The sequence below is a fragment of the Coniosporium apollinis genome (genome assembly GCF_000281105.1).
Source record: "Coniosporium apollinis CBS 100218 chromosome Unknown supercont1.39, whole genome shotgun sequence".
Lineage (NCBI taxonomy): Eukaryota > Fungi > Ascomycota > Dothideomycetes > Coniosporium > Coniosporium apollinis.
The window spans coordinates 97,597-113,647 of NW_006913301.1; the positions used below are offsets into that span (position 1 = coordinate 97,597).

The window sequence follows — 16,051 nt, forward strand, 5'->3', positions numbered from 1 at the left end:
ACTGGGCCTCATTTTCCAATACTTAATATTTTAGAGACTGCAACTAATTATTGAGATAAGTCGAAACGATAAGTTTTGCAGATGCTATGATAATCGATGCAGTTTGTGAACTCTACTGTCGAAGCCGAGGGCCCGCAGCTCGCCTTACCCCGCCCACGTTGGTCGCCTGTGAGAAACCTGTGTTCATTGATTTAAAACAACGAATGGCAAAGGGACGTGCCTGCTTGATCTCCATTTCAGTGGTTTCTTTTCCGTCTCTCTGACTGGGTAGAAGATGGATACCAAAGCAGCCCTGAGAGATATTTGCAACCGTATTCCCCTTCTTACCGCGGAGCAAACTCATTCTCTCGACGAGAACGGGTATTTTGTAATCTACGACGTCTTCACTGCCTCTCAATGTCAAGCCATCTCGGATACTTTCGATCAGTTGACCGCCGCGGAAGCGTCCAATCCCGGCTTAGTCATTGACGCAGAAGAAGGAGCAACCCGTCTCTCAGACCTTTTCAACAAGTCCAATGTCTTCGATCCTGTGCTGTCCATCCAGCCCGTCCTCGGCGCATCTCATTACCTACTAGGAGAGTTCAAGCTCCATGGAGCAAACATGCGTGAGCCACACGCAGGCCACGGACACCAACCGCTCCACAGTGACGTGCTCAAGAGCAGTGTTGACGACTGGCGACTGGTCAACGCACTGATTTGCATCGACGACATGGATGACTCGAACGGACCAACCCGCATGGTTCCAGGGTCTCATCGATGGCCGCACCTCAATGTGCCTGAACCTAATCTTGAAGAGTGGGAGCAGGATGCGCGCCGCAATGGTGATTACGGCGATACGAGTCGCTTTCCCAAAGACCCTCTGGCGCCCTTTCCGGGACAGATATTATTCAATGCCCCGAAGGGAGCCGTAGTTGTGTGCAACGCATCGCTGTGGCACGGAGGGACGGCCAACGTGAGTGGAAGACATCGGCGGATGCTGCATCTTACCTACGCACGGCGCGATCTGAAGCAGCAGTTCAAGCAGCAAGATCATATCACACCTGCGCTCTGGGAGAGGCTGAGTGATGCTCAGCGGTTCCTTTTTGACGTTAAAAAGCCGGTGGCAGTGGAATAAACGGAATGACTAGGTTGTCAGAAGTCCCGCCCTGCGACATGGTAATAGGAGTATTATGTTTCAATGAACCAGTGGGGTGTCTTGCCACTCAAAGATCGTGGAGGTTGTTATGATGACACTTCTCCAAGTATCTCGTCGGATAACATCTGACATCACGGCCTTTCAATGACAGTCTCGGTCATGCCGATGGCGTAGCGATGCTCGCTCGGACCGGATTCAGTGCTCCAATTGCAGTACATCTAGAGCTTGGTGCTTTGACTAGTATTTACATAGAAACCTGGAAGCATTCGACCAGCAGTCAGGATCTCGATTGGTGAATTACCGCTCCTGTTGCTTTGGAAGACCTCGTTCCTGAGTTGTTCGAGAAGATCGGGCAGGCCGAATCGTTGTCGTGATTAAACAGCTATCTACGCGTGGTAGGTTGGGCTTGGCAACAGCACGTGAACGATTCCCTGTTTGGCGGGCCGGCAGCCGGGATCTCCCCACGTCCAAAGCCCTGGAACATCCCCGCGATCCATCTTGACTTCTCGGAGTTCTCCGATCCAAGCAACAACCTGGAACATCTGCCACCCTCCATTTCGTTGTTGAGCGATCCCGTTCACATGAAAGGTTGACGTCTGAAAACCCTGTGCGCAAGTTCGTGGCAAGAGTGTTCGCAACTGCATGTGGTCAGTTGGTTCTGCGAAGGCGCAGCAGCTCTGGGAACGCCAGCCATTGGCAGCCACTGGCAGCACAGAGGCCCAGGGACACAATTCGCGCAACAACGCAGGCTTGCGTCGACGTCGTGAGCTAGCCATCAGCTCGCCGCTCTTTCAGCTCCCATGGTTGTCATTGCGTCCCACCTTCTACTGCTGGACTGGCCGATGAAAGGTCACAGACAAGGTGATCAGCCCTGGATGGCGCAGAAAAACGGTCGGAAAAGTTGGCCGACGCGTCCGTATTGGGGAAGCGTCAAAGCCGGAAACTGGGTTGGCTGCACGCGCGTCCCGCAGCTCAGCTCGAAGAGGCAATTTGACCTTGCCTGAAATGGCTGCCTGAAATGAGTGGACGGGGTTCACGCCAGGTTTTGGCTCGGCTCGTCGCATGTTGAGGCAGGTTTATTGCGTCAGGTTGCAGGGGGCTGGTGGCTTGAGGGGCCAAGGATAACGGAGACCCTCACGGTCAAACCGGTTCCTGCTGCCCGCCTCTTCTTTCTGCGCTTCTTCTCTCATCTGCAGTCGCATTGCTCTTACTACATTCACCGAAGTCCATCGTACCGCACAGTATCGCTATACACCTCTAAGCCCGAGCAAACTCCACCATGTCATCCAAAGAGACCGAGGAGCAACAGGCGTCCGCTGGCGCCGAGGGGCAGGCCTCCGGCAGCGCTTCAGTCGGCGGAGGAGCGGGCGCAGAAAGCTCGAGCAAAAAGACAAGTGAGAAGAAAACTCCAAAGAAGCTCGGCAACAAGAAGAAGCCGCAGCAAGAGCCGCAGCAAGAGCCGCAGCAAGAGCCGACGCCCGCCCCCTCTGAGCAAGGCGGAGAAGCGCAAGCCGAGGGCGCTGGCGAAGCTGAAGCTGAAGCTGCTGGCGACGCCGATGCCGATGGTCAAGCAGCAGAAGCTGACGCTGGGGCAGAGCAGAACGACGAGCCGGAACCGGAGCAGGAGAAGAAGCCGGAGCCCTCGCGCTCGAGGAGGCGGCAGTCTCGCGGCCGTGGCCGAAAGGGCGCTCCGGAAACCAGCGACACCGAGTCGGTCGCGCGCTCAGACGTGTCTGCTTCAGGAGGCCGCCGCCAACGCCAGCGTCAGAAGAAGGGCGGCAAGCAGCAGGGCGGTGGTGGTGGACAGCTTGATGGCATCACCGAGGACCTGCCCGGCGGCGACATGGTCAACGGGGCCGGCGATATGGTCCAGAACACTGCCGGCAAAGCCGTTGGCCAAGTTGGCGACACGGCCGGCAAGGCCCTGGGCGGTCTGACTGGCGGCGGGGGCGGTGAGGAGGAAGGGGATAGCAAGGGCGAGCAGCTCCGGCTTAGGTTGGAGCTCAACTTGGATATTGAGATCCAGCTCAAGGCAAAGATTCACGGTGACCTTACACTAGGCCTGCTGTAAGTGCAGCTGTCACTCCCAAGTTTCGCAAACCCAATGCTAACAATCCTTAGGAACTAAACACCACACCAGCGCAGTGTAGACATTACTTATGGCGATTCTGGCTATCAAGACGGCGTATGCGCGCATTGTTGGGTTGTGCCTCTAGATGTGTTCGATAGTTTGGATAGTACGCTCATGGGCTAATGGATCTGGTGTAATTATTTCAGATGTTATGCGCATGCCCAAAAAATTCCGTTGTTTGATCGATTGCACATCTGGGGATCGGTCGTTGCTGCCCTTTCACGAATTGATGACCCAGTATGACATTGGATGACCTCGGTCCACTGTTCCTTGCCTCTGTCACATGAACTACAAACTCGACGCGTAATATTTCTCTCACGTTAGACCAAACCCTCTCCCACGGCAACCCCTCTGTAATGCATATTGCACCCGCGGTCGACGTTGCTGCCAACTTTCAGCGAGCATTGGCCAGCCTTCCGCCAGAACGCCCCACCAAACATGTGCCTCCAGGCCCCTGCTAGCCGCAACGTCAGCTCGCATCCCCTTGATCATGTTGGTTTCGCGCCGCCCGATCTGGCACGCCGCAAGTCATCCCAGACCGAAAGAGGGAAGCGTATCAGCGCGATGCTGCATGTCCATTAACCTTGTTTTCGACCGGCCGGTGGGCTGTTCCTGACCGTGCTGCCGACGTCCCTCTCTCTGGGCCCCGCCAGCTTGACCTCCTCTCGTTCTATCCGTGCCGCTTGAACTTTGCATCGTGTTAGCCCGCGTCTGTCTTCCCACCGAATCTCTGTCTTCTCTGTCTCTCTTCTCCAAGTCCGATACATTTCGTAAATATCCACACAGCAGCACATACCCTCCCACACCGCCCCAATGGCCGGCTCCGGCGACGAAAGCGACGGCGGCTCGCCCTACAAAGCCCGCACGGTGATGCAGCAAGAGAAGCAAGACAACTCCGTCAAACAACTCAAGCGAGAACAAGGCCTACAATCCAACCGATCTCGTTCCTCCTCCCGGCGCGCCCGCCGCCAACGCATCAAAGAAGGCATCGAGAACGGCAAATACATGAAGACGAACAGCTTGGAAGCGCTCGAGGAAGCCGACGCCAACGGCGAGCTGAACCAGATGCAGTTCTTCGAGCGCATCGGGCCGGACAGCACGAGCATGGATGGGCCTGTCACGATGGCCAGGGCGCTCAGAGGAGAGATCCCCATGCGCGGCACGGATCCGAATCAGCCGTACCGGGTGGAGAAGAAGGAGGACAAGGGGTCGTTGGCGAACCAGGATGGGCTCAAGTTAACGCTGGAGGCGAATCTGGAGGTCGAGATTGAGCTCAAGGCGAGCATTAGGGGCGATTTGACGCTGTCGCTATAGTGAGTCCAGTCTTTCCTTTGTGGATTTACTTCCTTGGGGCAGAGAATAACGGGCGATTAGTGCATGATCGATGCCGGCTGACGACGGGTTTTGTACGCAGTGAATAAGTTTGAATCACTCCTGTGTTGGGTTTGACGGTTCATGACCTGGGTACGGACAGTTGATCGGGACGTCCGAGAGCGTTTGGGAGTACTTGTTCTTCTTTGGTACACCTGGATATTTAGAGAAGACATACTTATTACACATCCATGTGTTTGGTTTGTATCAAGATTCGGCATCATGGTTCCACTATCATCCCTCGTGCCTGCAACACGGACTAAAAGTCCCATCTCTTAAGGAGGATTCGGCGTGGCGGAGTCGCGTGCAGCACATCATTCCAGTATTACTGATGAAGATGGCAGGACGACCGAACTCTTTTGGTTGTGGTCCTGGTGGTGTGCATGCTACCTTGTCTGACATTCATTGTCGATACACTGGAGCCCTCTGTGTTGTGTGGAGGAAACCGTGGAACATTCCGAAAGAACTGGAGCTTCCAAGGATCCCCGGGAAATCTCTTCCCCTGTTGGTAACTACAGTTCCAAAGTTGCGCACTGTATCTTTCCGCGCTTCTCCCATAAAGTAAAATGTACGCTGACTATGGTTTCTGTAATCTGAAAACTTGCCTCGCATCTCCATATCAGTAAACTCTTCCACCTTGTCGTGTTTCTAACGCCGTCATGGGCTTCTCGCTCTTGCTCACTGCACCCAGGTCGGTTTGTTTGAACAAAACTCACTTACTCAGCGCGTTTCGTAGTGATGTATCGCCGACAATTCAATATGCTCTGGATGCCCTCGCACAATTTATGTTGCTGCGTCGTGGCCTTGACAGATTTTGCAGCTGGCCCAGCGAGGCGTGGATGCCGCTCTTGCCTGCCATCTTACAGCACATGCGCCAGATGCAGCAGTCGCGACTTGGAGAGCGGCATCTTATGCTACTACATTGCTGATCAACTCTCGTTTCAATTAACTTTCACTCTGCATGATGTTTTCCGTACTCTCCTGCCTTGCAGTTTTTATGTTGGTCTTATTAGACGAGTTCCACCTACTCAGTGTGTTCTACAGGCTTGGATTGTTGGGGGACGAGCTACTGCTGCTACTCGGCGAACTTCTTCACATTTGGCTCTGAATCTGCATCCTCCTGAGGTTCTCCACGGACGTTTGCATCTTGAAACCCCAACAATTGGTGTCAACACGTATGAACCATCGGCAGATCATTTAGTCTTTTCGCGTTCACCGCCAACTCTCACTTTACCCAGTTGTTCCGCCGTGTCGTGTTTTCTGTGCTTGCGTGACTGGCATTGTGGACGTATGCTCTAGCGTGCGGTTTATCGTGCGAGCTCAACTTGCAACATTCTCCTTACAAACTCGGATTCCCGAAGGGGAGGATCTGCTGCTGAAACAGGAAGATATCCTTGACTTGCTCGATCGCCTTCCGCGATTTTCTCCAGACGGTCCTGTAGTACCTCACGGGGTCACACATCTATCAAGCGTTCACTATCAGAATCAATACCTTCAGGCATCAAGCTCTGCTCGCAACCATGCCGCCCCTACGATCATCACCGGATAGCGGCTCTGAAACCCATCCACTACACTCTCAAACATTCAACCCCATCAGCGCTCAAAAGACACCTCCCCCAAAAATCTCACGACACGCAAGGCAAGGTGAACCTTCTGTCTTGGACCTGCGTGTCCTCACTACAGCAAATCACGACCTATCATTCTTGCCGCCTTCTCTTCGTCCCGACATTCGCAACGACGCTCGACGAAACGGCCAGGCGACGCGCGATTTCCAGCCGCTTGTTCGAGGCAAGAAACGCTCAACGACGTTCCCACAACACCAAAAGCCCGTCAGGGACGATGCGACAGACTCACCCATCTTGTTTGAAGCATCACAGTACGAAGTGACCGGACCGGCAGCCATATCAAGTCGAAATCACCACCACAATTATGACACGGGATTGCCGCTGGGAGAAGGAGAGATAGAACTCACCGAGCAGGAGCTCAAATTTGTCACGAGCCTCAATGACAGTCTGACTATACACTTCCTGAAGTTTGCATGCGAGTACCTTGGAGGCTTTCAACGTGTCTTTATTGGAACGGTCGGCATACGCGAACTACTCTGAAGAGACTAGAACATGAGGTGCGGCGGGAAGTCACACAGGTTCGCTGGCGGAGGACATTTGTGGGAGGATTAAGGGATTGCGGAAAGATGAGGTGATACTATGAAGGTTTGGACTTTTCCATGCATCATGGGCGACAGGACATTGGTTGCCTCTCCACCAGATTTCCAATCCCAGTTGTAGTATCCGTTGAGCTTCGGAGCCGCCCTACAACTTCGCAAACATCAGTTGTACCATATAAGTGCCCTTTCCATCTCGCTACCGCGCCTTCATTCATCCCGCACAACTGCTTTGTTCCAAACAATCTTCCAAGACTCCATGCCGCACAACATACCAGCCTACTCTCCTATCGTATCACTATCCTTAAGTCTGTCTACCACCTCCACTATCATAACCTGAACCCGCCATCACCGCTACGATGTTCTACTTCCACCCCATAAACTGGGCTCCTCCAGCTCCCCCAGCTCCCCCACTCCACAGGCCACCTACGCCTCCCCCTACCCCTACCCCTCCCCTCACACCACCCTTAGTATCAATCCCCTCGCCCTCTTCCTTTTGCACGCTCCTCCCCCAGCACGAATACCGCTGCAACTGCAAAACTGGGCGCCTTCAGCGCCTCCAAGCCAAGTTCCGCCGCGAAGAAGAAGCCTGTGACCGGTGCTGTCTCGCGTGGCTGCGTGGGGAGCCTTTTCAGCTCCAGCTCAGACGATGACGTACCGCGCCCACGACGAAGAAGGAGAAGAAGAAGAAGGGGGACGAAGGTCGATCTTGTGCAGTTGAGGCGGTGGGCCGAGGAGGGTGAGAAGGGTGGAAGGCTGTGTAGGTAGGGGGCTGAGTGGCATCGGTCATCTTGGAGGAAGGAGGAGGTAAGTGAGAGGATACGAAGGGATGTGAGGGCGGAGTCTGAGAGGATGCGGATGGTGAGGGAGGTGCTGGAGGAGGAGAGGTGGCGGAGGGAAAGCAAGGTTCGAGGGCAGCGGGAGGGAGCTGTGTGGCTATAGGGAGAGACGACGCGAACGATTCGGACAGCTGAGGAAGAGCCGGTGCGAGGAGCTCGAGCGGCTGAAGATGCACGAAGGAAAGCTTCGAAGGTCGCTCAGAGGGCTGTTCGGATGGCTGACAAGACGGTCAGGCCGGAGCTGTGTGTGGCGGAGCAGGCTGTCGATGTTGTTCGTCCTTTGTGGGGACGTTCCGATGAAAGGCTTGTACAGTCTATTTGGTGGTACTTTGTTGTTCTCGTCTCTGCATGGTTGCTCACTGCGGTTTGTTTATGAGGGGACTCAGGTTGACGGAAATGAGACGGCTGAGCCGGTCTTTGTTGTGCTGCTAGAAGGCAGATGCTGAAGCCACAGCTGGGCCAGCGAGTAGACGTGATATAAGTACAGAAGCATGTTCTCCCCAATCCATCGTATCGTCCAACGTGACCAGTCCCCAGAAACGATCGCCAAAGACGTGTTAGCCGAGACACGTTGGACTCCAAACGACTACTCCTCCTTGCGCATCGAGCTCATCAAATCCCTGTCGAACCGCGTGAGCACTGTATTGTCAGGTTAGATCTGCCTCCTTTCATGGAGGTTTCGAACTCACGGGTAGAGTCCAGCTTGCGAAATTTATTTGGCTTCGGATCCTCAGTCTCGTCCTCAGTCTCGTCCTCAGTCTTGCGCTTGAATGACTTCTTGGGCGTTTTTGGTATCTTTGGCGCGATGGGCGTGGTATCTGGGGTTTCGTTCGCCACGGCAGCAGAAGTTTCGCCGTTGCCTTTAGTGGCCTTGAGTACAGCGCCTCTGAGCTTACGTATCATGTTGGTGTGAAGGTTGTGAGCGGATGCGGCTGAAGCGGATCTAGTCGCTGTGGCGACTTTCTCCCAATCGCACTGGAAAGACGTCAATAGATCATACTTCATTTCACCTGCTCTTTGGGACAAGTGGAGAGGTTTTGCAGAACGTACGCTGAGAGGTGCTGTGGCGAAGCAGAACATCGCAAGGATGCGACGCTTTTCGGCTTCGGTAAGCAACGCCAGGAACTGGTCCCAATCGTATTGCGGCATGATGATTGGCTGGTCGATGGTTCCGATGGTTCGCCTGTATATCTTAGAAGGGAACTGCTGTCTGCGTGATGGAAGAGGGTACTTGCATGATCTTGTTCTAGGGGTTTGCGGAAGATCGGGTGGATAAAAAAAAGTGAAGGGTGAAACGTGTGGGTTTTCCCGAAGGCTCCGGAAACATATCCATCTGGCATGCCACCACACAGACTGCACGAGCCACTTTCTGACGTTCTTAGTCTGTCAGATTCCAAACCAGTATGGACTTTGGCTACTTTCAAAGTATAGTAGCCTTCTCTGCAACGACAGGCTGCACAGACTGAACGAGAACAGGGGCTGACTGCAAACATATCTGGCACGCTCCCGTTGCCGTTTAAGGAGATGCTAATACGTTCAGAAGCAGGTTTGCACAGCCTTCCTACAGTAGCAACACTTGGGAATATCGTCGCAGACTAGTCTTGCTGATACCGCTTGACTACACCAGGAACATTTCCAGAGAAACCTAAGAAAGAGAGGGACGAGACGACAAGAACAATGATAATAATCAAACCAAGAAGCGCGAACTCAAGCTTGTCGAGTAAGGGCAACTCATCAGGATTACTCTTATCTTTTACAGTATCCCACTCGCCCTCGAAGCGGCAGCAGGGTCAAAACTGCGACGAAAGACATGCGATCCTAGGCTCGTGCTCGACTACCAAGACGATTGCAGAGACATCACTGACGGTTTGGAACACATTGGCTGCGTCAATCCTATCCGTTAACTGGCCTGAGTCACTGAGTGACGATCCAGCGCTCCATATCATCACGCGGCCGAGAGGTAGCTCTTTCGGCGCGCTACTTGACACTTTACAGAGACGCAGCTCCCTCAGACGAAGGTGGCGACGCACAAGTCAGACATATTGAACATTGAAGATAAGGAACAGGATACGCCTCTCAGGAGGAGGATACCATCCGCCGATCACGCCCGAGGGCGGCTATCAGCATAGGCTTACCCCCACTTGTCCTGCAAAAGCGATGGCCCACGGCCAGCAATCAACAGCCTTTCATTCGAACGGGCCGGAGCCAGATCCCAAGCGGGTTTTAGGCGCCTTTGGAACGGCAATGTCCCGATGGTAGGGCCAGAGGCGGGCTCCTCAGGCAGCAGCTACCTGACAAGGGTACGACAGGGCAGTCCAAGATACTATCGGCTCGCACTGGAGGAAGCCGGTGCTGTTAAGCGTTGGCCAAGCCCGTCCCTCAGGCGGCGGTAAGGAGGTAACTACACCCTCTAGCTACTGGCACCCCTGTGCATGAACCGAGAGCGGTGCTTGGACTTTTAGCTAGCAGTAACGTACTCCAAGCGGGCTTACTCCACAGGCAGTTGCAAGGATCAGGAAGAGATGGAAAACGATGACTTTTGACAGGGACTTGCTCTATTGCAGTTCGAAGAGATGCAACAACGGAAAAGAGACGCTCAAGGGCGCCGTGATGGAATGACATAGGCGTAACTCTGACAAAAGATATTCGTGGCAGTCTGTACCATTGAGCGGATCGATGGAGCTTCGAGCATAAGAGCACTATAGTGATGGCCAGCGGAGATCGTCGCAAACTCGTGAGAGGCAGAGCCCCCGAAGTCATCAGCATCCACGTTTCCCTCAGCCACATTTCGAGGCCATCTGTCATTATCTCTCCCAAGTTCCGGTCTTGACCACGTCACAAGGCTCGGAGATAAGCGACAGTTACAGTCCTTGCTGGCAAGGTGTTCGAAAACTGATGAACTCTCGAGATACTCGAGTGTCGGCGCAGTGTACTATAGATAGTTATCAATGGAAGCATACACGCTTTAGCAATCTCGTTCTGCAAATCTGATGCTTATTACCATCAAGTATATACTCTATACTCCTTCCAGCACTCCTTCTCGTACCCTCTAGAGTCCTCGATCCTTGGTCATCTCCTGAGTCGGGCGTTATAGTGGTCATAGTGTGTTGACACGGCCAATGAGTAGTGTGCAGTGGTCTGATGGTGACTTTTTGATGGGCCAGATCCATGTTGTAGGAAGCTTGTTGGCCTAGATATTCCAAGCCACATGTCTCGTTCCACTCAGACTGCAACCCCAGCATGCTGGGACCCCCGCAAAAGATGGATACTATGCACTGGCTGCGTCGATACCCTTTGCTCTTGCCTACGGCCGATAGAGTGAAGGCAGGGGCAAGACTTTGTGGCCCCCCCTACACACAGCTTTTTGGGTCTGCGTGGCCACGAATTATCGCTCCTGCTCCTCGGAGGTAGCAGAGGAGTCACTCTAGCGGTATGCAAAGTTCGAACATCAGCTCGCGGTGGAAGACCTCGGCCTGAAGGTAGAGCCTGGATCGAAGGACATCGTACTCCGCAGAGGGAAGAGCCAAAAGTGTCGCTTCTGCATCACCGCAACGCATGAGGTGCCGTGCGGAGGTGAATCGCAGGTCTTCGGCCTTCGGTTCTCTTTGCTGCAAGGAACGATGCGGCCAGGGCAATTACCTCTGTTTGAGCAGTGTCAGTACCTGCGCCGAAGCAATTTTGGGAGCTGGCTTCATGCCGGATCTGTGCGGTAGGCTGCTAGATCCGTGGAAGGTGAGGGTGATTCAAGCGTTCCGACAGAAAGAGACGCCATCATCAGCATCCCATCGGAGCTGCCAGTTATACAGCAAGGAGACGGGATATGAGAGACTCGAAGTTGACGGGCAGAGTATCTCACAAGCGCAAGGCGTTCGTCATGCTGCTGATGGGCTATCACTTTCCGACTGGAGTGGGCAACTGTAAAACCACATCATGTTCGAGTCTTCATGACAAACAACGGTGGGAGTGTGGGAATGTGGAAGTGAAGTCTGGAGAAGCTGAGGTAAAGCCCGAAGAAGTTCCGAGTCTTCCCTTGCGGAATCTGGGTGCAAAGGGGAAGGCTGAAAAAGTCACGGCCAGACATCCTCACTTCAATCTTCAATTTCGTGCATACCTCTAGGCGGAGCCGCGATTGTTTTAGTCTTCCCTTGGTGGCTTGCTCAGTCTTCGAGTCTCCAGCAGAGGCAGAGGCAGAGATCTCGATTCTACTCAGTTATATTCATGCTCAAGGCATCCATATCCGTGCTACAAGCGTGCTACAAGGTGCCACTGCCACTGGATATCTAGAGATCTGACCGACAGCCAGTTGTTGCCGCTGGCAATGGTCTGCAGCCGGCCAACACGCACATGACCGTCGCTGTTCCTGGGCGCTCGAGTAGGTATGGAGCTGGAGTCAGCTACACCACCCGCATGTCCTCCGTCTTCGTCTTGGTCTTGGACTCAGCTACCTCAATCATCCAGCAATCTCTCTCACAGTTCCGGTGCTTCTGATGATGATGCTCTCGCTTGCTATAAGGCATCTTCACCCTCTACCTTGCCATCTCTCGACTTTCCGCGTGACCTGACGTGGCCTCCACCAACTCAACCAACTCAACCAAAGGCCAAGTCGCTCGATCTTGCAAGAGACTATCTTCCACTGGGCGTCCTCTTTAGACGCGGCTACGTCTTACATACGGCGAGCGAGCAGGATGACGCGAGCCAGCGGTGGACCGAGTGGGCGATGCCTATCTCAATGCGCAAATCGGATTTCTTTGATCAAGTATGGCATTCGATTCAGAAGCTGGTGCTTGAGAAACGGATAAAAGTGTACATCAAGGAGATATGCGCCGATCGGGTAACAGCCTTTCGGATATATCTACTGCCTCACGACGTCGGCAGAAGTCGCATCGAACGCAGCAGCAATTCCCGCAACTCGGCACTGGACACGCTCATGGCATCTATCAATGTATCTCCCCAAGCTTGGTCCGACCCGGATTCCGCGCATGAGCAGCAGCACTTCGACCGTTGGGCTACAGCAGATAAGCAGTCGTTGTTCTACATGTTCAACACACTGCCGTCTCCGTCCCCACAGCCGGAACGAATACAAGACAAGTACTCAAGACTCGCCGTCGAGGAGCTGTTAGATTCTGCTTCGTGGGTGTCTGGCCTCAAGACGGCACTGTATCCGTACCAAGCACGATCAGCCGCCTTGATGGTCCAGCGAGAATCGGCGCCTGAGCTGCAACTGGACCCCAGACTCGAGCTTAGGCACGCACCAGATGGACAGCCGTTCTACTACTGGGCGCAGGCTGGAATATTTCTGAAGAACCCACGGTACTACGAAGCAAACAAGGGAGGCATTTTAGCAGAAACTATGGTAGATCTATCCTGACCCGTAGGCAGACTAGGCGCCGCTGACTTTTTAGGGTCTGGGCAAAACTCTCATCTGCCTTGCAGTCATACTGGCCACGAGAGATCACCTCCCTCACATCCCTCCACAGTATCAGCAGAGTACGACAACCCGCGAGAAAGTGGGAAGTCTTGTAGATATGGCCGTCGCCACTGCGAACCGCCATTCCATTCCGTGGAAAGCGTTCTTCCGACGGCTTGAGGATGAGACAGGTGAAGCTATGACGCGATGCGTGAATGAGCTTGAGGCTGCCTCAGCCCGCTATATCATACCTGCGAAGCCGCCCAGACCGCAGAGGAGAAGTCTGCCCAGCCCTCGTGAGATCACGATGTGCAGTGGCACCATCCTGGTAGTGCCGCCAAATCTAGTACACCAGTGGCAGGCCGAAATACAAAAGCACGTTGTGGACGGTTATCTCCGCGTCTTCTTCGCAGTGCAGCCGACGACGAAGTTACCATCTGTCGCCGAGCTCTCCACGTACGACCTTGTCATTTTCAGCCGACCTCGGTTCGAACGAGAAATTAGCGATGGCTCAGACAAGCAAGGGAGGCGAACACATAAAGGTCGCCAGCTTGGCTGCAACTGTTCCTACATCGGCAGCTCACGTACTGTTGACTGTTACTGCTTCCGGGAAAAGAACGTGTACGATTCGCCTCTGAAGAAACTTCACTGGCTTCGGATCATCATAGACGAAGGCCACAACTTCTCCTCTGCAAGCTCCCACGCGGTTACTGTGGCAGACAAGCTGGTCATCGCAGATCGGCGGTGGGTCGTAAGCGGCACGCCTGCTAAAGATCAACTGCTGGGAGTTGAAGTCGATCTTGCGGTCCACGATGATGGTGCCGATGTTGAGGTCCGCCAAAGCCGCGAGATGATGCTGGAGCAACGCAAGGACTTCAGCATACTTGAAGACGCATCAGATGCCATCAGCAGCCTGGGATCACTCGCGACCAACTTTTTGAAGGTTCAGCCATGGGCCACGTCAGATCGCGAAGAGAGGATCTACTGGGACGATTACGTATACAGACATGAACATCTCACGCGTCGGACATACTCAGGCTTCTCACTTTGTCTGCGAAGAGCTCTGGAGCAGCTGGTGGTGAAGTCACGGTTTGCAGATGTTGAGAAGGACATCGCGCTGCCTCCCTTACACCATCGCGTCGTTCTGCTGGAGCCTTCATTCTACGACAAGCTCACGGCAAATCTGTTCATCCAGGTCCTCCGAGCGAACGCCGTCACGAGCGAGAGGACCGACACTGACTATCTCTTCCACCCAAACAGTCGGAAAGCACGCTACCAGCTAATCACCAACCTCCGACAGAGTAACTTCACGTGGACTGGCTTCAGCGAGGAAGACGTTCAGAAAACGCTCAAGGTTAGCGAAGAGTACTTACTGAAGGAGGATACTTCCTGTACAGACACGGATCGCCGGCTCCTTGAAGAGAGCATCGCGCTTACCAAGGTCGCGGCTGAATCGCCGGGCTGGAAGGCCCTCAGCTGGGCGCATGAGGTCGGCATGTTCGTTGAAGACTGGCCAAGGGATTCAGCTGCTTCGTGGTCGCTTGGGGGATCAGGATCGGCGCCGCCATTGCTGGTCGGAATAACTCAGCTGCTCAAGGCGCAAGCGCTTGTCGACAGCCAGCTGTCCGCTACAGATCCTACTCACGGTCTTCAGGCAGCTGGCAACGCCGCCAAGGCAGAAATAAATGAGGTTGAGGAACGAACCGCCGAGGTCAAGAAGAAGAAAAACAACGAAATTATGACATCCAAGAGCGTTCCATCATCATGTGTTCTGGAGGAAGTTGCGGCTTCGAAGCGGCACCCTGTCTCTACGCCAGGAAAGACAAGCCCAAAAAAGGGGGCCTCAATGGCCTGTGCGCCTGGTGCCGGCGACGGAGCTAGTATAGCGCTACGAACCGCATCGCCGAAGAAGCGCATCGCCCAAGATGAGACCGACCACGAGTTGAGCGAAGACTCGCCGCTGAAACAAACCAGCGTCATCGGCACGACCTCCTCGAAGCTCAGCTATCTCCTCGAGCAGATCAGACTCCACCATGAGCAGGAGAAGATCCTCATCTTCTACGACAGTGATAACAATGCCTACTACATCGCCCAATGCCTCGAGTTACTCCACATCAAGCACCGCATCTACGCAAAGTCACTCAAGAACAAGCTTCGCTCGCAGTACGTCGTAGCGTTCCGCGAAGACCCAACTATAAGGGTCATGCTCCTAGACATCAGATGCGGTGCCCTGGGTCTCGACATCAACAGCGCAAGTCGGATCTACTTCATCAACCCGTGCAACCGGCCGAACATCGAGGCGCAAGCCATCAAGCGTGCACACAGGATCGGTCAAACGAGGCCAGTGTATGTGGAGACGCTGGTGGCCAAGGGAACCGTCGAAGAAGCAATCTTCGAGCGAGCAAAGGCCATGACAAGGACTGAGCACCAAGAAACGAAGACGCTTGAGGACGACCAGAAGATCAAGGACATCGTGATGGAGGCCCCGGCCATTCCTGTCGATCCGGCGGAGGCGTTCGGTGAGAGGCAGATGGCTAGGCTGCAGACTCCGCTGCAGGTCTTTGGCAGACCTGGTCGCGGTCAGGCACGCATCGACAGCGTTGACACCCAAAGCAACGGTGATAAGACTTTGGAGAGCCCGGCGAAGCGCCAACGAACCGTGAAGCCGACGCCTAAGAAAGCTAAACCCGCTACTAAGAAAGGTAAGCGGGTGCCAGCTCTAAGTGATGTTGTCCGAGTTGCAACACCCGCGGAGGCTGAAGGAGAGCCTTCGCTCAGCTTGTTCGGAGGTCCTGCAAACGCTTGATTTTCCGCGCCTGTCTATCGCATGCGGAGCGAGGTATGGATTGGCGTTACCAGGTCTTGTCGGACCACACCACTGGCGTTCTATGTCTGCACGGGAGGGAGGGCTCCAGTACCCCTGATACCATATGCTGTCTAGCATGAGAGGTTGTTACGAGCGGTGTGGGCCTTTCTCAACATGCGCCATCAGATGACCACGAAAGCG

General features: G+C 54.2%; 6 protein-coding genes across 6 annotated transcripts; 4 read left to right on the forward strand and 2 right to left on the reverse strand.

The window, feature by feature from the left end:
* Positions 1–274: 274 nt before the first annotated feature.
* W97_07135 (uncharacterized protein) lies at positions 275–1,114 on the forward strand (the record flags this gene model as incomplete). Its single annotated transcript, XM_007785116.1, has 1 exon — positions 275–1,114. The coding sequence occupies one exon, from the start codon at positions 275–277 to the stop codon at positions 1,112–1,114; it is 840 nt and encodes a 279-aa protein (XP_007783306.1).
* A 1,300-nt stretch (positions 1,115–2,414) lies between these two features.
* W97_07136 (uncharacterized protein) lies at positions 2,415–3,206 on the forward strand (the record flags this gene model as incomplete). The annotated part of the gene is made up of 1 exon (XM_007785117.1): positions 2,415–3,206. One exon carries the CDS (start codon positions 2,415–2,417, stop codon positions 3,204–3,206), a length of 792 nt encoding a protein of 263 aa, XP_007783307.1.
* Positions 3,207–4,079: 873 nt separating this feature from the next.
* On the forward strand, positions 4,080–4,580 carry W97_07137 (uncharacterized protein; the record flags this gene model as incomplete). The annotated part of the gene is made up of 1 exon (XM_007785118.1): positions 4,080–4,580. One exon carries the CDS (start codon positions 4,080–4,082, stop codon positions 4,578–4,580), a length of 501 nt encoding a protein of 166 aa, XP_007783308.1.
* Positions 4,581–7,271: 2,691 nt separating this feature from the next.
* W97_07138 (uncharacterized protein) lies at positions 7,272–7,588 on the reverse strand (the record flags this gene model as incomplete). The annotated part of the gene is made up of 2 exons (XM_007785119.1): positions 7,272–7,412; positions 7,457–7,588. The coding sequence occupies 2 exons, from the start codon at positions 7,586–7,588 to the stop codon at positions 7,272–7,274; spliced, it is 273 nt and encodes a 90-aa protein (XP_007783309.1).
* A 635-nt stretch (positions 7,589–8,223) lies between these two features.
* Positions 8,224–8,786, reverse strand: W97_07139 (uncharacterized protein; the record flags this gene model as incomplete). The annotated part of the gene is made up of 3 exons (XM_007785120.1): positions 8,224–8,276; positions 8,327–8,612; positions 8,688–8,786. 3 exons carry the CDS (start codon positions 8,784–8,786, stop codon positions 8,224–8,226), a joined length of 438 nt encoding a protein of 145 aa, XP_007783310.1.
* Positions 8,787–12,366: 3,580 nt separating this feature from the next.
* Positions 12,367–15,850, forward strand: W97_07140 (uncharacterized protein; the record flags this gene model as incomplete). The annotated part of the gene is made up of 2 exons (XM_007785121.1): positions 12,367–12,990; positions 13,040–15,850. The coding sequence occupies 2 exons, from the start codon at positions 12,367–12,369 to the stop codon at positions 15,848–15,850; spliced, it is 3,435 nt and encodes a 1,144-aa protein (XP_007783311.1).
* Between the last annotated feature and the right edge of the window lie 201 nt (positions 15,851–16,051).